This window comes from Camelina sativa, chromosome 12, assembly GCF_030686135.1.
Source record: "Camelina sativa cultivar CO46 ecotype springtype chromosome 12, ASM3068613v1".
NCBI classification, from domain to species: domain Eukaryota; kingdom Viridiplantae; phylum Streptophyta; class Magnoliopsida; order Brassicales; family Brassicaceae; genus Camelina; species Camelina sativa.
Genome location: NC_141891.1, coordinates 16,214,764 through 16,235,357, shown reverse-complemented (window position 1 = coordinate 16,235,357; position 20,594 = coordinate 16,214,764). Strand labels below are relative to the sequence as shown.

At 35.0% G+C, this 20,594-nt stretch overlaps 2 protein-coding genes and 1 pseudogene across 9 annotated transcripts; 2 read left to right on the top strand and 1 right to left on the bottom strand.

Annotated features, from left to right (window-relative positions):
* Positions 1–3,595: 3,595 nt before the first annotated feature.
* Positions 3,596–9,019, bottom strand: LOC147930598 (DUF21 domain-containing protein At1g55930, chloroplastic-like; annotated as a pseudogene). Its single transcript, XR_015573678.1, has 10 exons — positions 8,586–9,019; positions 6,200–6,301; positions 4,811–4,908; positions 4,626–4,723; positions 4,477–4,550; positions 4,280–4,383; positions 4,095–4,176; positions 3,875–4,014; positions 3,712–3,790; positions 3,596–3,607 (listed from the first exon to the last, which is right to left on the bottom strand). The product of XR_015573678.1 is annotated as a DUF21 domain-containing protein At1g55930, chloroplastic-like (transcript).
* LOC104731936 (uncharacterized) lies at positions 6,786–8,417 on the top strand. Its single transcript, XM_087478638.1, has 5 exons — positions 6,786–6,793; positions 6,883–6,889; positions 7,229–7,418; positions 7,880–7,929; positions 8,254–8,417. Exons 1-5 carry the CDS (start codon positions 6,786–6,788, stop codon positions 8,404–8,406), a joined length of 408 nt encoding a protein of 135 aa, XP_087334764.1. The 3' UTR covers positions 8,407–8,417.
* A 1,198-nt stretch (positions 9,020–10,217) lies between the features above and the next one.
* On the top strand, positions 10,218–15,152 carry LOC104731937 (kinesin-like protein KIN-14N). 7 transcript variants are annotated; one of them, XR_015575113.1, is made up of 15 exons: positions 10,218–10,750; positions 10,863–10,986; positions 11,233–11,347; positions 11,439–11,715; positions 12,302–12,446; positions 12,542–12,651; positions 12,733–12,852; positions 12,943–13,146; positions 13,242–13,418; positions 13,503–13,577; positions 13,681–13,827; positions 13,920–14,058; positions 14,154–14,220; positions 14,301–14,561; positions 14,661–15,152. XR_015575113.1 is itself a non-coding variant. In XM_010451450.3 (14 exons), the coding sequence occupies exons 5-14, from the start codon at positions 12,443–12,445 to the stop codon at positions 14,852–14,854; spliced, it is 1,431 nt and encodes a 476-aa protein (XP_010449752.2). In that variant the 5' UTR covers positions 10,445–10,750; positions 10,863–10,986; positions 11,233–11,347; positions 11,439–11,715; positions 12,302–12,442; the 3' UTR covers positions 14,855–15,152. The 7 variants fall into 7 exon arrangements, 3 of the variants coding, with proteins under 3 accessions (XP_019089379.2, XP_087335500.1, XP_010449752.2); XR_015575112.1 differs by having other exon boundaries at positions 10,390–10,750; positions 10,863–11,347; XR_015575115.1 differs by having other exon boundaries at positions 10,430–10,750; positions 10,863–11,347; positions 13,242–13,272.
* The last annotated feature ends 5,442 nt before the right edge of the window (positions 15,153–20,594 follow it).

The following is a 20,594-nucleotide window of genomic DNA, read 5'->3' as shown; positions in this document are numbered from 1 at the left end:
TTGTCAGGGATCCTGGCTTGAGTTGCCTTAGCCAGTGAGAAGCTTCCCCAGCAAGAGAGTAGGGGAAAAGCTTACAGTAGAGATAGTCCTTAGTAACTCCATTAGCCTTGATGCTTGTGACTATATCCTCAAAGTGCTCAATGTGGTCCAGAGGCTTCTCATGTGGCAAGTTTTGGAATGGTCTTTGTCCAACAAGAGCGAAGTAGGCAGGCTTCAGCTCAAAATTATTCCTTGGGAATGGAGCAGGGACAATCGCAGAGCTGTTCTCATAAAACAAATCTGGCCTGTTGAAGTCCGCAAGAGTCTTGACAAGCTCTCCATTGTTGTCCCGTCTAGGCTGAAGGTTCTGCTGGTTGTTACCATCCAAATTGGCTCAATTCGCACCTGCCCTGACATTGCGTCGATCGATGCCTTCTTGATTGCGTCGATCGATGCCGACGTTGCATCGATCGATGCCGTCTGCATTCTCATCAACGACGATAGGTTCTTCCTGAATAACTTGTCCTTCAGCATCAAGTTTTTGGCCTAGTTCGTTGCGCACATGACCCTCTTGATCTCTCAAAACTCCAGCCGCATCTGGTCTCAATATGATTGGGTTGACCATCTTTGTTGATTTGGCTGCTTTTGTGTTCTCACGCTCTAGTTGTCCTAACTCTTGGTTTGTAAGCTTCACAACCGGACCAGTAGGATTTTTTCTGGTGCTAGGCATAGGCATGTACCTAAAACACACAAGAGAAAAGAAACAAAAGCGTGTGAGTAAAACAGAAAAAGAAAAATTTAGACAAAATCAAAGATTTTAATCTAATGGTGAATCAAAAGAGTCCCCGGCAACGGCGCCAAAATTTGATATGCTCAAATTTACCCTAGAGCTACTCTCTCAAATTAAGAGATCAATTGTAGTATTTAGGGATCGAATCCACAAGAACTCTAGTTTCACACAATAGATTTAATAATTTTTTAATTATGCTAAACATAAATATTTAATTAAATTGCAAAATAGAACAGAAAATAAAAGAGATGTAAATTCAGATGGAATAAACGCTAGGCTTAGGGAAATTCTCAGGAAATCATGGAAAATCAGATCAATTAATTAAACAAGCAGGATTCAATAATTAAGCACCGTTCTTGAACTCTAAACACAATTATAAAATAAATCAGTTCTCACTGTAAATATTATCTAAGTTTTAAAACCAGAAAATCCAAATCTCTTTGCAAAATTCAAGTTAAAAACCAGCAATAAAATCAGGTTTAGATAAGTTCACAAAATCACTAATTCAAATCTCTTTGCAAGAAGTAATTTTGCTCACCAAAGGTTTTATCAGGAAAATCAATTATATTCTCATATCAATCAATAATCCTAAGATCTAAATCCAGATGACTAATCAAAGATCTAGCATTAAAAACAACCTATGATGAAGAACAAGAAAGATAATGAATCCTAAATAATAACAGATCTAATAAACCATGAAATCCCTAATGAGAAATCCTAAACCTAACAAGCAGATCTACTCAGACATAATTGTAAGAACACAAATCTTGAATAAAATAGATAGCATTAAGAGATTAAAAGAAGAAGAAAAGGAGTTTTGAATCTTCTCTGAAGGAGTCTTGATTCTTCTCTCCAAAAACTCTCTAAAAATCTCTCAGGGTTTTGCTCTCAAAAATTGCAGGGAAAAATAAAGCTTAGGTCTAAACAATGACCATAAAAATCCTATTTATTAAACACGTCCAGGGACTAATGATGCAAATATGGAAAATTTTGGGGCAGCTTTGTAAATCTTCAAAACTTGTGAGGAAAACTTCTGATTTCGTCTTTGGCCTAGCATCGATCGATGCATATGCTGTGTCGATCGATGCACTCTTCTGAACATGTCTCCCAACTTCGTAGCTCAGCCTCAATGCTTGATTAAGCTCCAAATCTTCCTATTTAGCTCTATTATGCTCTCATCCATGTTAAATCCTATAAAGACTCAACAGACTCTAAAAATACTAAAAAGACTCTATAATTAAGACTTATATCATGGCTAAAAATACCTAAAAACCATGATATATCAGTATGAGGAAGGATGTGGTGAGCTATATTCGTAAGTGCCAAACCTGTCAGGAGAACAAGTACTCTACTTTTTCACCTGCTGGGTTACTTTCACCATTACCAGTTCCGACACAAGTGTGGACAGATGTGAGTCTCGACTTTGTGGAGGGTTTACCAAAGTCCAAAGTGTTCAATTTAATTCTGGTGGTGGTTGACAGGTTAAGCAAGTACGCTCATTTCATAGCACTGAAACATTCTTTCACTGCGAAGGTCGTGGCAGAAGCTTTTATTAGGGAGGTAGTGAAGTTACACAGGTTTCCAGAGAGGTTGGTTTCGGATCAAGATCGTATTTTTCTCAGCAGTTTTTGGTCTGAACTATTCAAGTTGCAAGGGGCTACTCTTAATCGAAGTACAGCTTACCACCCGCAATCCGATGGTCAGACAGAAGTAGTAAATCGGTGCTTGGAAACCTATCTGCGATGTTTCACAAGTAGGAGACCAACCGGGTGGGCTCAGTGGTTACCGTGGGCAGATTTCTGGTATAACACCTCTTACCACTCTTCTATCCAGAATACACCATTCTTTGCAGTATACGGTCGTGAGCCACCAAAACTCATACGCTATGGGGACACTCCCACTCCAAATGCAATGGTTGAAGAGTTGTTGAAGGATCGTGACAGTCTTCTGATTGAACTAAGGGAGAATATGGAATTGGCTCAGTATCGGATGCAGAAGGAGGCTAATAAGCATCGCAGATCCATAGAGTTGGAAGTTGGTGACTGGGTTTACCTTAAGTTGAGGCCATACAGGCAGAGTTCGTTGGTTCAGAGGAGGAATGAGAAGTTGTCACAGAGGTTTTTTGGTCCTTGTAAGATTGTGCAGAAGATTAGGAGAGTGGCTTACAAGTTGGAGTTACCAGCCCACAATAACATTCATCCAGTATTTCATGTCTCCCAACTGAAATCAGTAGTTCCAGCACCGTATCAAGCTCAAGCATTACCACCAATTTTGACACCTGATCTCGAATGGGCTACAAAACCAGTCACGCTGTTAGACATTCGCAGGTCTGCTCAGGGTACAGAAACGGAGGTTTTGGTACAGTGGAAAGGGTTACCAGTCTTAGAAGCCACCTAGGAGTCACTCACAACTCTAATGGAGCAGTTTCCTGATTTTGATCTTGAGGACAAGATCAGTCTTCTGCGGGGGAGTATTGATAGGCAAAGAGTCCCAGTAGCTTTCATGAAGAGAAAGTTGAGAACAAAGGGGAGAAGAGCAAGACAAATGGAGAAGGTCAAAAGTGGCTAAGGAGGTCAAACACTTAGAATCCAGTAGAAGGTTTAATATTCAAATAAAGAGCTTGGTTTTGTTTAGCCAAAGCGTTGTTGTTTTATCAGTAACCCTAGTAAGGGAGTTGTATTAAATGAAGGAGCCTAAGTTTAGGTTTTCCTTATCACATTAATCAAAGTTTCTATCTTCTTCTCCTCTTAACTCTCCGCCGTAATAGGCGCATTATCCTCTTCTCTCTCTTTCTTCACTGTTCTAAATCAAGTTAAGGGTTCGACCTTAACATTTACCCTTCAAAACATACATAATCCATAAGTGCACGGCTATGGTGTCCTCACTCGCCATCAGTGAAAAGAAAACAAATACAAGAAACAGAGAAAAAGAAGCAGCCAGACCTTTGGAACATAATCTAGGAGATCTATAGCATATGCAATACCAACTATGTTGTCAATCCTCTGCTCAAAAACAGGCACCCTGTGATGAAAACCTTTGAGCACAACAAATAACCCTAAGAAGAAGAAAAATGTTCATTCAAAAAGCTGTGAAAATATATAAAACCTTGAGTACTGATGGGTAACCCAAAATTCATGGAAATCAACTAGGCTGCTGCTGCCATCTATTGCAACTACATCAACAAGAGGAGTCATCACCTCATGAACATGAGTATCCTTAATCTCTAACACATTTTCAATCATATCCTGAAACGTATGTCATTTGAATTATCACAAGTCTAGGTAACTGGTACATACTCATTGAACTTCCATAACAAACTCATTACCTGTTCTTCCTCTTCTATGGCCCCACTTAATTCTGCACCACGTAGCATTAGTTTCAATTCATCTTCAGTAACATATGGCTCACTAGCACAAAAAGAACAATAGACTATAGGTAAGTTGTCTTAACTCGGAAAGAGGCACAGTATTATATTTTGATTCGGACAGACAAATCCAATGTGATGCATACCTCCATCCTTTCAAACCAAGAATTTTCAGAATTCCCATCGAAAGATATGTCACAACTCTTCCAACAGGATATAATATCAGGGAAAGCCATGCCACTAGTCTGACCTAGATGCATAGTAAAACCAACATAAATCAGATTATCATATGAGCATATTTTGTTTGTCAAGCCTTTTCTGATGATAACTAATTCAAACTTACCATAATCCTTGCAACCTCTTGAGCATTGTGAACCGTTACACTTTTTGGAGTTATCTCAGTCATGAGCAATATTTATGGCTACCTATAATCATTCAAGACTCAAAACTTGTATAGCTATCTCCATCTAGAGTAATAAGTAAAACTTATATGTAGCGTCATCAATCCAGTGGCTGCACTAACACCAGCTTCACCAAAAATAGTTGTTGCTGCTTCAGTGACCAAGGCAGTTGCCGCAATATTCACAACTCCAAATAACAACCGAAGAAGTTGAGAAGAGACAACAAAAAAGTCAAGAAAACAACCCAAAAACAAGATTCCAAGTAAGTAGCATTACGTAGTTCCAATAATTATGGTTGTCAAGAATCTGGTAACATCACTGCGTAGCATCCTGAAAACGCCATTTTCAGGCTCTTTTTCAGCCAACTCGCGCACCTGAGACAAAACACATCACACCACCACATTTGAAGAAGCATGCTGTAACATCCGTGAACCGAAATCCCGGTTTGGGGATTGCATCGATCGATGCAGATGTTGCATCGGTCGATGCAGGTTCAAGTTTCTGCGTTTTGACTTAAGTTAAACGCTGCATTTTTGGCAAAAGGAGAAGGGAAAATCCTTAATCGTTTCTTTTGTCTCATTGGACGTGTTTTGGCTGTTTTCGAGAAATAGAAGAGTTTTTGGTGTTCTTGAGTGTTCTTGGTGATTTCTTGGTGTTGGAAGCTGTTCTGTGGAGATCTATAGCTAGGATCGTTGTAGGAGCGTCCTAGGAACGTTTTCTCTCTGTGTTTGGGTCGGATTTCTTCTGTGGCAAAAGTAAGTGCTAGACCATGGCTTATCTAAGCTAGATAACTCTTTAATCTGCTTGTTGTGTGATGTTAGACTTGTTAGATCGTTACTTTGGATGTTAGGAAGCTTTCTTGTGGCTTGGGATCAAGTTTTGTGGTTGTAGGAACGAAGATCCAGCGAGAAGCTTCGGGAAAAACACGATGCTCGGCATTGCATCGGTCGATGCATATCTTGCGTCGGTCGATGCAAGTGCGAGGATGGCGCGTAAAACTCTAGGGTTTTCGTGTTATGTCGAGCATGCATCGGTCGATGCATGTGTAACTTGCATTGGTCGATGCAACTTCTGTGTCGGTCGATGCATCCCCATGTGGTATCGGTCGATGCATGTTGGTGTCGGTCGATGCAGAGTCCTGGTTTGTTATTGTTGATTGTTGATTGTTGTTTGATGGTTTAAGATGACTCTATTGCTTTTGTGTATAGCCCAGTAGATGGGAGAACTGCCTTACTGAGTGTTTATAAAATACTCATGCATTGCAATATGTGTTTGTGGTGCAGGTAAAGGCAAAGTGTGATCGTGGAATCAAGGCAATGAAGAGGAGGATGTTCTAGGGACTCAATTGGATGTTGTCTGGCATTGCTAGGTTGCTAGAGTTGGGTCATTAGAAACATTGCTAGGTTGTTGGTTTCATGCTTCCTGATGATTGGTTATTGGATTATTGTTATATTGATTATTGGTCATTTTATTATTGGATATTGGTATTGTTATTCTGCTGTTGGTTGTGATTGTAGTTAGGTGGCTAGTGGTAGGTATGGGACCACTAATTGTAGTTTATTTATTATATTATATTTACTATTTATTATTTAAAAAAAAAGGTCGGTTCTTTCACATGCAATAGATATAGAGCACTTTACTAAATCCAGGAGATGAATAAATTACCTTCCACGGCCAGAGAGTGGTGATGGATGTCTCCGCCATGGAGAAGAATGCTGAAAGACCGAGAAGCACAGCCAATATCAAACCTTGCTTCCTAAGAGCATTATTACTGGTGAGTACTCACAGAGGTACTCATAAAATTGGACCCCAAATTTGATTAAAAAACCCATTATTGAGTCTACAGTGTAGAGTATCGATTCCGTGGAAAGCATTTTGAGCAACACATTAAGAACAATATGTGTCCTTCTCTGATAGGTTGACACAGAAATATAAAACTGTTTTTTTTTCTCATTTTATTCGTTCATTCATCGCGACTCTCTCTCTTCTCTCTCATTGCAAACGGCGAAAGGAAAGGCGATTCATGCCTTGATCGGAAAATCGAATCGATTTACAACGATTCCCATGAAGTTTCCGGCTAAAATTGGAGGTTTGTTGGTCAATTAGCTTTACGATCGGCAACTCTTGGATTTGACGCTTCGGTACTCACGAGAAACGACGGCGGAGGTATCTTTTGGTGGGACAACGACGGTGGAGCTTTCTTCTGAAGACTTGAAGGGGAGGGTTTGGACCACCGGCTAACGAATCGGAGATGAGAAGGTTCGTCTTCGATTGATGTTCAATTGACTCTGATAATAGTTTGATGTTCTTATTATGTTATGTTTGTCTTTGTGTTATTGATTGTATAGTGAACCCGTTTGATGTTCTTAGGAGTAGAGTGTAAGAATAGTTTGATGTTTTGTATAAATAATTGTGTGATGTGTTGTATTTTTTGGTCAAGTTTGTTGTGTGCTTTGATGTGTTGTTGTGTGCTTTGATGCAAAATATTTGTAGTGTATTGTAATTTTGATGTGAAATTTCAACTCTGCTCTGTTTTCATGTGTGAAAATTTGGATGTTTTATTTGTACCCTGTTTTGTGTTGTTGTTCTTTGCATGTGATGACGAGTGTGTCTGATCAAATTATTTGTTTAATGTTTCATCACTGAAGTGCTTTGAGAAGTAATCTTTATGTCACATTTGGTTTTTAAAATCAGGATCAATGGACAAAGGCGAAATATGTTGTCTCTGTGATCAACAAGAAACTTGGTTCGTTGAAACCCCGAGTAGTTTTCATCGAAGCAGCAAAGGAAGGTGAAGAGCCCATCAGTTTTGGGGATGATGCTTCTCTTGTTAGTTACGGAGATGGCTGGAAGTTAAAGACAGTGGTTGATTTTGATTTTCCTGGTAACTTTGTCTGTTTCAGCTTCTGGATTCAAGAAATTGGTTTCGGTGTTCTAGTTTTGGTTAACTAAAAATAGTAAAATCATATGTTCTCAAATGCTTCTCATGCTGTTATATTTCAAGTCTTGTTATAGAATCGTGATTGGTGACATATGAGAGCTCTAGTTTAGTGATGGAGTTACAAGAATCTTATTGATTTTGTAGATGGTAGTCATAGTGACAATATGCACTTGGTTGAATGTTAATGCCAGAAACACACAGATTCTTAGGATTTTTTCAAGAAGCACTTTGCTTTTGTTTTTCTGGATAAAATATAACAGTGGTGATTCAGATGCTAATGTAGTAAAATTTTGCTGGGTGTACATTTTTTGATGCATCAAAACCAATGGAAATGGTTACGATGAGATAGAATCATTAAGACTGTAATCTAGACTTCTTCACCTTTTTTTTTTCTTTTGATGCAGGAACAGAGAGATACAATCTACCACATCACTTTCCTTCTGTAATATCAATGGTAATTAACTTGATTTTGTTAGTAACTTCATAGCAAGATTGTGTTACAAATTTCTTAATACTTTATACCATCGTCAGTGCCCTTAGTTTCTAACTTCTACTGTATATACTATCCAATTTCAAAGCTTAAGTAGAGTGAAGGGAGCTAGAACCATAACTAACAATAAGCTTCTTCAGTCTCATATAACTCTTTCTCAGCTTGTTTTCTTGCTTGAGATCCTGTGTTGGTTTCATATCTCTTTGACTGTGTTATGTGATTTCCCCTGCAGCCCCCCGTTTCAAATCAGATTGTGGTAATATAGCGTTTTGCAGTTTGCTTTTGCAGGGTTCCAAAGATCCAAAGTACACAAAGTATTCAAAACCAGAAATTGGAGAACAAAGTCTAATTGGAGATCCAAAGTACTCTTCTTTCTTTTTGTTTTGTTGTTGTATTGATATTAGACCACAAGATCAAATTGAAACTAAATATATTGAATAATTGTTTTGTCATTTTAGATAATTAAAATTTGATAATTAATAAACACAAATTAAAAAATTATTATTTAAATGCTTGAGTAATATTATCTGAGGTTCTCTAGTAATAGAGTGATTTTGCTTAAGTTCTCTTAGGATTGTTTTACTTAATTTAGTAAAACAATAATGATGGTCTAATAAGCTTAAGACCCAAGAAGTTTTAGGCCAAGCATTCTTCAACAACAATTTGCTCTGACTAAGAGCCACATCCATCACATTTGTTGATGCTAATACTTTCCGACATCCATACAACAAAACTCCACACACCACTGCTCCTAACACGATTCCTCGTTTCAGCAAAATCTTAACCGAATCGAGATTGTCGCCGGAATCTGAATGTTTCTGACTTGTCCCCACATGATCTCCAGTCGAACTCAACTCAACACAACAAACTGGTTTCTATGGCTAAATTCACATCTTTTCCGGAATCTAATAAAACTGGAACTAGAGGGACTACTAGACAAAAGACAGAGAGCGGGGGCTGCTTGTTTCTCTGAACTGAAAATTTTGATCTTTGGAGACACAGTTGCGTGAGACTTGAGTTCCTCCTGGGGGCAATGAATAAACGACCTAGAACAGATAAATCAAGTTCCATATATATATATGAATATGATTAACTCCAAATCTCTCCGGCGATAAGAGTGTAAACCAAATTCTTCTCCTTTTTATAATTCTTTGATATCCCTAAGAGAAAGATTTATCTGTTGATCGAAGTACCGACGAAACTAAGATTATATGAGTCGGACTCTCGTGCCCGTGAAACGTTGCAGAGAAGAAGAAAAAGGCGGCGGCGTCTTTTTCCGGGATCCGCCGAGCAGGTGACAGAGAGAGAGAAATGGTTAAATGACATTACTACCCTTATCTTATTATGCAACGTTAAGCCATACCAGACCGGTTCAATTTGTTTGGTACCATAAACCCGGTTTCTTTCTTGAAAATAGCATCTATGCTACTAATTGGAGAGTACAAAAGATTTTGGAAAAAAAAACATATCATATATCGATATATTTATATTAAAAAAACAGGTCCAATTACTTATATAATTAAAAAAATAATAATATATGGTAAACAAAATCTGTTATTCAAAAATCTAATATTTATGGAAACAATAATTACAAAATTAATTATAAAATTAAATTAGCCGATATTTTTAGAAATGATTTAAAGTTGTTACCATAAAAGCAAATTATTAAATTTGAAATTGTATATATAACGTAAATGGTTCTAGATTTTGAGATATTTATAGAAATCTAATTTAACATTTGAATATTATCTTTTATTTTAGATTTTTAAATTTTCTTAACCAAAAAAAAACTATGTTAATTAATTCATCTTAATACATATGGAAAAAACAGAAAAAAATATGAAAACCTTAGTATATATTTACTATTAAAAATATTAAAACCTTAGTATAGATGCGTATACAAACAGATTTTTTCAAAAAATGAATTTAATCAATTTGTTTGATATATAAGAAAATCACAATTTAATTCTACAGCCATACAAATAGAACCGATAATTAATCAATATCTTTGAAAGCTATTTAAAGTTTGGTTCCATATATATATGTAAACATATTTCATTTGGTTTTATATTGTGAGATATTTATGAAAATAACAAATCAATTTAATACAATTAGATAAAAGCAAATAATTATTTAGTTTAGATTCTGCAATATTTCCTAAACGAAATTTAAGTAATTAATCACGACTAGTATAGATAAAAAAGAATTAAAAATCAAAATTTTATATATGTAAAAAAAAATAATTTGATTTTATATTAAAAGATATAGAAAAGTGTATGTAGAGTCTCACATTAGCTAAATATATTTAGGGAAATTAGCTAGAATATTACATAAAAGTAGATTTATTACTAGACTAACACGTTGAGATTTCCGACTTACTCGAATAATACATAAAAGTTTGATTATTACTTCTAAACCAGAGTTGTGTGTTTTATTACGGTTTATGCCATTTATAATTAAAAACAAAATAAAAATCATCAAATTTCGATTAACTTGGATGCAGCGGTAGTCTCAAAAAGATTTAGATCTTCGTGAAAACCCTAACGGGAAGACCATTACGCTAGAGGTCGAGTCATCTGACACCATCGACTATGTGAAAGCGAAGATCCAGGGATCTCACCGGACCAGCAGCCTTTGATTTTCGCCGGGAAGCAGCTCGAGGACGGCCGCAGTTCTTATCAAATAAAAAAAAAGTTTCGATAAACTTGATTTGTGCAGTTGGTCTCGTATGCTCTTCAAAGATGTCGTTTATCAGATACAGATCCTCCGATTACGTCTATTTCGAGTAATTTTGTCACTCTCTTTTATTACCCCTAATTTTGTTTTCCGATTCTAGGTTTGCTCTCGATTGATGCTAAATTGGTCACGTTATCTATCAATTTGATGCTTCTGTACAGTCGCAGATACGGGATCGACGAAGCGGCTGCTACTCCTCTGCAGGCAGTGAATAGGGGTGACTCTGACAGCGAAGTTAACACAACACGGAAACTCTTTTCCTTTCTCTCTAATTTTAGTGTTTAGGTATCCTTTTTATTTTATTTTAACAATTTTAGTTATATTCAACCTTCTTTTTGCTTTTTCTGATCTCTCAAATTCCAAACCTTCAGAATCCAAACACATTTTTTGAACCTCGCCACTCTCTCGTCTAGATCGTTCTTCCTTCTTTTAGCCGTAGGAAGAATGTCGATGACAGAGGCAGTGACAAAGATCCATCCATAGATGATAGATTAGTTAGTGTTTTGTTTTCCTTTAAAATTGTCTCTATAGGGTTTTGGATGATTTAGATTTTAGACCTCTATAATGGGGAATTGCTTTGGATCTTCCCCCAAGAATGAAGATGTTAATGTTGACGACTCCTCAGTTAACTCCAAACCCTTTTCACGTAAGCCTCTTCTCATTACTCAATTTATCTTTTTCTGAAGATCTCTAAGAAAGAAGAACAATACAAACTTTGTTTTTTTTTGTTGCTGCAGGTTTATGCTTTGATTGAGAGAGGAGTTTGAAGTAATTTAGGTAACAAGAAGAGAACAAAAGTTTTAATTTTTTTGGTTTGTTATGGTGGGGGCGATGGCAAACAATGGAAGAATCCGGTCAGCTTCTCCGGTGATTAATGGGTCAAAAGATCTGACTCCGAACAGCGCTCCAGCGAGCACAACGGGATCTGAATATGGTCCTGTTGAGTTCACAAGAGATTACATTGAAACTCTTCTTAATGAACGAATCAAGTACAAGAGCAAATTCAACTACAAGGTTTCTACTTTTTCCCCCACCCTCAATTTTATTTTTTTACCTGAATTTAAACTTTCTTGTGTAATCTAAGTTGTGATGTGTGGATGAAAAAGAAAAAGTGTCTATACTGTAATTTGATTGTTGAGTAAGTTTTATCAATTAGGGTTTCTATTAGCAGAGACAGAGTTTTAGTTGGTGAAGTTTTGAATTTGAGGTAGCTTTTTTTTTTACTGGCTTTTCTCGTTGAATCCGTTGGTTTTCTTATAGAAGATTTGATTGTGTTTATAAGACAATTTGTGGGACCTTTAGTATTAGGCAATAGCATTGAAGACATTGTTTATGTGTTCTGATTGATCCTTATGGTATAGAATCTGAAGCTTTTAATTTCTGTTAGCTTACTGGCTTTGTTCGTTGGATCTATTGTTTTTTTTTTCTAAGAAGAAGATTTGATTGTGTTATAAGACAATTGGTGGGACCAAAATAGTTTTGTCAGTTTGATAAAAGCATTAAAGACTTTGTTTATGTGTTTGGCTTTGGTCTCCCTTTTGGTTTCAGTTAGTTAAGCTTGAATTTGAATGTTCTTCTTGGTGGTTTTTGGGTTTTGCAGGAGAGATGTGAGAACATGATGGAATATATAAAAAGGCTTAGACTTTGCATTAGGTGGTTTTAAGAACTCGAGTTGGATTATGCTTTTGAGCAAGAGAAGTTGAAGAATGCATTGGAATTGAATGAGAAGCATTGTGCTGACATGGGTGTGTTTCCATAATTAAAGTTTAGCTGTTACTTTTTTTTGTTTCAAATTTTTTTGTGATTTTTGAACTTTATATTTGTGCAATTTTGATGATAGAGGTTAGTTTGAGAAACAAAGAAGAGGAGCTGAATATGATAATTGAAGAGCTGAGGAAAAACTTTGAATCTGTTCAAGTGCAACTTGCCAGGGAACAAACGGAGAAGTTGGTAAGAGGCGGCTAATTCTACTTTAAATTACTTGTGTCTAATTCATATTTGTGGGGTTTAATTCAATATGTTCTGTTTTAGGCTGCGAATGATTCTCTTGGAAAAGAGAAAGAAACAAGACTTGCTGTTGAAAAGGCACAAGCTGGTCTTGTAGAAGAGCTAGACAAAGCACAAGGAGATCTTCAAACGGCTAACCAGAGGGTGAGAAAACTTAAAAAGGTTTTGAAATGATCAGAATGTTTTGTCACTTAACTTTAGACTAATGTTGACTGTTTGTTTTGTTATGTTCAGATACAATCGGTAAATGACATGTACAAACTGTTGCAAGAGTATAACTCAAGCCTGCAGCTGTATAACAGCAAGCTACAAGGTGATCTTGATGAAGCTCATGAAACTATAAAACGCGGTGAGAAAGAAAGGACTGCCATTGTCGAAAATATTGGCAACTTGAAGGGCCAGTTTTCAGCATTGCAGGATCAGCTTGCTGCTTCTAAGGTATATGATGATGTTCTGTTATATCCGATCAATGGTAGTAAATGTTTTGTAGTTCTGGTCAAAATGTGATTGAGTGTCTTGTTTTTTTTTGGTAGGCTTCTCAAGAAGATATCATGAAGCAGAAAGGTGAGTTGGAAAACGAAATTGCGAGTCTCAAGGTCGAGCTTCAGCAGGCCAAGGAAGACCGTGATCGCCATTTAGTGGAAGTACAAACCTTACAAACTGAGGCAACCAAGTACAATGACTTCAAAGACACCATAACTGAACTTGAGGTCTCATATCCGTTTACAATTTCTTTCTATATATTCTCTGCCAATTGTTTTTTCTTAAGATGATGTAAATTGTTTTTGGTCCAGACTACATGTTCATCCCAGAGTACTCAGATACAAGAGTTACAGGATCGACTAGTGTATTCTGAGAGGCGACTGCAGGTTTTTATCACATTCTCGAGCAAAACACATATAACATATGAATCTATTAGATTTCACAACCTCTTATGTTTTTAATAACATTTTTGGATTGTTTATGGTTTAGGTGTCTGATCTAACTACTTTTGAGAAAATAAATGAGTTTGAAGACCAGAAGCAAAGCATTATCGATCTGAAAAGTCGAGTAGAAGAAGCAGAACTTAAACTCGTTGAAGGGGAAAAACTACGGAAGAAGTTGCACAATACCATTCTTGTAGAATTCACTTAACTAAACCTTTGTCACATTTTTTTCGTCCCCTATGTGTGTAAAGCTTGACTGATCCTGGTTTATTTCTCATGTTGCAGGAATTGAAAGGCAATATACGTGTGTTCTGTAGAGTTAGACCTTTATTGCCTGGTGAGAATAATGGTGAGGAGGGAAAAACTATTTCTTACCCGACATCTCTAGAAGCACTTGGTCGCGGTATTGACTTGTTGCAAAATGGTATGAAACCAGAAACTTCTGAGATAGTGTGGTTCTTGCTAAAATGACACATTGATTGGAAGAACAATTGATGTCTTTTTTTTTGTTATGGACAGCGCAAAAGCATTCTTTTGGTTTACGAGTATATGCTTAATGGTAGTCTTGAAAATCATTTGTTTGAAAGTAAGTAAGAATTAAGATCCAACATTTATGTTTATGTTACTTGGCATTGTTCATGACCTGATGAATCTTGTTTATTCTAGGGGGTTCTAATGTGCTTTCTTGGTCACTGCGTATGAAAGAGGCGATTGGTGCTGCTAGAGGGCTTTGTTTTTTGCACGAAGCTAAGGATCAAGTCATTTACAGAGACTTCAAAGCAGCAAATATCCTTCTTGATTCAGGATTCAACCCAAAACTCTCAGACTTTGGATTGGCGAAAGAAGGTCCAAAAGACAACCGTTCACATGTGACAACCCAAGTCATCGGTACAGAAGGTTACGCAGCTCCAGAATATCTAGCGACAGGTTTCTCTTTGTTTGATGGTTCATTTGTTCCAATTTCAACTAACAAAACATGAAATTTCTAAAACACATTGATTGGTCTCTGCTTTTGGTCTCTGTTAGGTCATCTAACAACGAAATGTGACGTCTACAGCTTTGGTGTAGTCTTGCTAGAGATTCTATCTGCACGTAGAGCAATAGACAAAACTAAAGCTCGAGAAGAAGAATATTTAGTGGAATGGGCGACACCTTACTTGCGAGACAAGCGAAAAGTGTTTAGGATAATGGACACGAAGCTTGTGGGTCAATACCCTTAGAAAGCAGCGTTTATGATGTCTTCTTGGCTTTACAATGTATTGGAGAGGTTAAAGTTAGACCATCGATGCCTGAGGTCTTGTCTCTTCTTGAGAAAGTTACAATTCCAAGACATCAAAAGAGTAGAAGCAGAGGTTTTGCTACTAACTCTTCTTCCAAACGGTTTCTCAGACACCCTAATTAAGGACTCAAAATCTCTTTAGCTTTTGGATCGTTTCTTTTGTGGAAATGGAATATAAAAACTTTTTTTTGGTTACGTCATTGATAATATAGAAGAATAAAAAAAGCTTGGCCATGATCTATAATTAAGATTTTAACCATACCTCATTCAGTTAGTGGCTATTAACTATACACCGTCATCATGATCATTGTTATGTGTAATGTACGTATATAAGAACATGTACATAGTCTACACATATGTGGATTGTATATGTACTAGTAACTATTTGCATTGAGAGACGAAAAGAGAAGTCTAATCCAAACCAAAACGCCCCGATCAAATTAACCACCACTAATTAACATTAATCATATCTCTCGTAAATCCAAATTTAACAGAGCTATCAATTCGCCGTCAATACCCCACTTCTCCTAATAGTTTCATCATCACTAATTCCACTTTTATTCTCTTTCCATAATAGTTTCATCATCACTAATTCTCTGTCGCTATCACTTGAGTGTAGCCAGTTTTGCAAGTTTAGGTCCCTCATGATTGCTTAAGGTATCCTGTAATATCTACTTAGAAACTATAAGGAGTAGAAGATGGAGCCTTTGCAGAAGATAAAAGAGTTACAACAGAGAGAGATTTGTTTGGTTGTAATTAATAGAATTTTAGAGTGAATGTGAGATCTTATGTATAACTAAATCACTTAGGTAGAAAATTTCAGTATAACTTGAACTACTTGGTGCAACTGTACTAGAATTATTAAAATAAATTTCAATATGGATCATGTGAAAACGAATAAAAAATAGATTTTGGCGGCGGAATATTCATTTAAAATCATCACACTATGGTAAAATGAACCAAAGACAACATGATATTAGTAAAAAATTATTTGGTATACACATAGTTATCCAGTTGTACTCTCATATCCATAGTTGAACTTTTGCGTTTTTTTCGTATTTCCAGTTGGACTATAATATAATTTATTAATTAGCAGTTGGCCACAAGATTTATCAGTATTAATTAGCATATACAAGGTTTTCATAACACAATGTTCATAAAAACTTGGGTTTCACCTCTTTTGCTTCATTTGAGGTGATCACTTACTAAGTCTTCCTTATACTATAAAGAGTGTTTTATGTGAAAACGATAGTATATATTAGAAAGTGATAAATTCTTGTTTTGTTGATTAAACATGGTTCTTTAATAGTTCAATATGTTTTAGAAATTCTTATAAACCTTAATTATCATTTTCATATTTTAAATATAAATGCAAATCTAAATATATATTTAGTTGTACCTAGTTGAACTGAGTATTATATATTTATGTTATCTAAATATTACCCTCTATAGTTAAAATGTAATTTTGTATGGTTATTGTTCATTACCTCTCGAAAATATGATAAATAAACAATTACGAATTACATAGGTTGTTCTAGTAATATCTCTTACTTTTTCTAGTAACATCTCTTACTTGTTCCATTTCCGGTGAACAACAACGACAATATTAGCTAGGGTTATAGAAAAAGATATGTTGAAGATGACTATAAAATTACAATAATATTGTTCATTAAAACGGATTTATGGACCTACACTAAGCAAAAGAACATTATGTACATACTCTAATCTCAAGAACATTATGTACGTATGCGTTCATATGTACGTACACGTTTATATGTACGTACACGTTCGATTTTAGGTTTAATGAACCCGAAATTACCAGAATATCCTCGTCTTCTACCTCTAACATACGACTGAAAACCCTAATTTTCCCTGCCTCACTTTATTTTTTCACGACTTATGTCTATTTTTTTGGTTTCACTTGTGGGTTTTTTACTCAACTATTATAGATTTTCATCTCAACATCTGATTTCTAAATTAAAAACCTATAAAAAGTGAGTTATATAGATTTTCGAACAGATATCTAGCTCTTCCATGGATGAACCCAGAGGAAAGATTAACGAAATAGAGTAGGAAAAAGACGTTTGCTCCGGCCGACAAACAGAATACGATTGATGAATCTGCTATAAACGTTATTACATGAACACCATAGATCGGAAGAACAGCAAACGTGTTTAGATCTATCTCCAATAAGTCTATCGCAACGCTAGACTGTCTTTGACAGCTCAAACAAATTCGTATTATTCTAGTAAGACTTTACAGCTGTCAAAAATGCTTACTAAATCTACCACGGACAAGAAACCTACCATCACACTCCAAAAACTATTTCAAAAAAACAAACAAGTATACCAAAAATATCTGAAACGAGAGAAGGCTGTCGAATAAATCTGTCGCAACAGGCCATTAGTCTACCATAAATATCTTTTGGGTCATATTGACTGTTGAAGGTGTACATCAGATATTTTTGGTACACTTAGTTTTTGATACACATATACGTCCACCTATAAGTGTACCACCACTACAACTAAGTGTACCATCTACGTCGACGGCAAGTGTACCAGCACTACAACTAAGTGTACCAAAAATATCTGACGTACACCTTTAATCAGTCCACGTGTATAAATCTACCATCAAAGGATCGGTAGACTTAGTCCCAACTTCCAATGTTTTTTTTTTTCTAATGGCACTAGCCGTAATTACGTTTTTTCCCAACACTAGTTTCAGGGGTAGTATAGGTACAATGGATTAGTCTAGTAATAACAAACAATTGTATGTTACTTTTGTAATAAGGAAGCTTTTATGCAATATTCTAGTAACTCACCCATATATTTATACTATTAAAAGAGAAATATTTTTCATTATATAGTCATAAAGTTTTCTATTATTAAATGTAATGTCATTCAAGTTAGAACAAACAAAAAACAGAGAAAATGGTAGTTTGGTCAAAATAAAAACAAAAAAACCCGCGGATCCTAAAGTGACCCAGTTCGTTTGTAGTCGGGCTAAATAAAAAATACGCGGATCCTATGCTATCCGGTTTGAAAGGATTTGGATCCTATCCAGCGGGGGTAAAATAATAATACTCACTACAAGCATATTTAATCCCTAAAATCACTCAAATGCATTTAAATGAAACTATCCAATTACAAACAACTAATTTAAAATTCAAATTTAGAAAAAGTAAATTTGTTACTATCGGCAATTAAATTTAAACTTATATATGTAAACTTATTTAATTTAGTTATATATTTTGAGATAAAAGCCATTTGGAATTATTTTAGTCTAAAATTAAAATTGGTAAGAGCCATTTGGAATTATTTTAGTTTCGAATTGATATTTCATTTTTTTCTTTACTTTACTTAAAATTTGTAATGAATTTTGAGACATCAAAAATGAAATTTGACTTATATATTCTGCCTTCTCATCTATCTATACATTTTTAGAGTACAAATTTGTCTCCTTCTTTTTTACACCCGGATCGGGTTTTTTTTAAGAATTTAAACTGATTCAAAAAATCGGATCTTTCCTAAAAATACAATCATATTTACATTCCTACGGATCGGGTTTTTTTTAAGAATTTAAACTGATTCAAAAAATCGGATCTTTCCTAAAAATACAATCATATTTACATTCCTATATTATAGCAACAAATTAAAGATACAATCATATTAGGTAAGATCTAATTAAGATATAAAACTCGAAAATGGAATATGTCCCGATTTACTACTATTTTTTATGGGATAAGTCTTAATAACAAATTAATTGATAATAAATGCTGACATTTCTCACAATAAAATCGAATTAAACTCTAAATTTTCTGTGACTAACTTAGGAGAGAATTAATTGAGTTAAATATAATGGCATATTCCTTATCTTCACATCTTATTCTTTTCTATTAATTCGTAATTGTATGATTAGCAAAGATATTTTCCTTGCTCACCAATTTCTTTTGCGATTTGATATCACAACTACTATTATCATCACCAGTAAAACTCTATAAATACCAAGGTTATATTTCATCGAAAATGCACAATCTCAAACCAACCCCTTAATTTCGAATGGCTGCTTTATGTTTGTTTATTGGTTGTTGATTTATATTTTACATAAGTCCACGTCTTAATTGTTTTTGTATGTGAGTCATTGTTAGAGATTGTTACAAATGTATAGATAGATAACTAATAACTATATATATATATATATATAGTTAGTTTTATCAAACTGAGGTTGTGCAAATATATTTAGTGTGTCTTAGCATGCTAAACAAAAAACTTGAAACTTTTGCAAACAAACAAAATTTGATAATGTTAAAAAAAAAATGATCCCGTGGTGTACCACGGGATAAATCCTAGTTATTATTCATTTTTTCTGTTTTTATGTTATAAAGTTCTCAACTGTTTCTTAAAAACAATATTGAAATTATTTAAGATTTTTTGTCTACAAATAATATTTACAAAAACACATAATTCTCATAAGAAAAACAATCTACCCTTTTTTTGTGTGCATAATGTTGATGGTGGTTACTGTGTTTGTAAATTAGTTTATTAATTCTCTTTTAATAAACCGATCAAATAATTACATCCACTCAGAAATATTTGCGATCAAGAATTCCCAAAACTGAAAATAACCACAAAGCAACTAAAAGAAACTTTGTGATCCTTACTATTTACAATTAAAAGCAACATAAACTCTCACCTATATATATAATGATATACCTTTAGAACGTATTATAAATCATTATTATATCTAACCATATTATTTTATTTTGAGCTAATTTATCTATTTCTTTTTCTCGAAAATATTATTTTATTTTTGAATTATATCGACGCTTACAATCTTATATGTAACATATTTTTTAAAAGGCATTAAAGTGTGTTTTACAATATTAAAATTTTAAAAACAAAGAAACGTAATGCAATATAGATGAACCAAACATAAAATAAAAAGAATAAAAAGTCAACTAATTTTGTAATATTGTTTTATTATATGATATAGAAAATATATATTGCAAATCCATATATACATTATATATTGCAAATTTGATTACAAATTTAGTTTTTGAAATTAAACCCGCAGGTACGTGCGGGTCCGAACCTAGTTATGTTTATGTTATAGACCCAAAATATATATGTAAGATCAGAAAAGAAAGAACATGTAAAATAGCATCTGCCAAAAGCTGCACAACAACTATTGTATCTTCGCATGCTAGCTTCTCATGTTTGGTATGTGGCTCAGTTTCAGCCTGCTCTGCTTCTAGTTCTAGGCGGTTCCACTTCCACACTTTTCTTGAATCTTGATCGGATATGAAATATCTCTCATGAATTTGTTTTCATCTCTTCCATTGTCCTAATTTCTTTTCTCAGCACATTTAGCTAAGCTATTCAGCCACAACAGGTCCAAATACAAACAATATTTATCCATAAACACACTCCTTTTCATCTCAACATAGATAGTGAAAATTTGAAGTCTTAAAAAAATCCATTGAAAGCCAAAATGCAATCATGCATTAGAATAAAACAGAAACAAGAAAACAACCTAAACGATTATTGAGAGAAATTCGAGCCACTGGATCTCACGCGCGGCGATTTTTTCTCTCCCAAATTCTTCTTCTTCTGATCACGTTCTTTTGCACCGTCGTTGTGGGTTCTCCGTCGATTCCGGCGACGATGAGAGCCCCGGGGTCC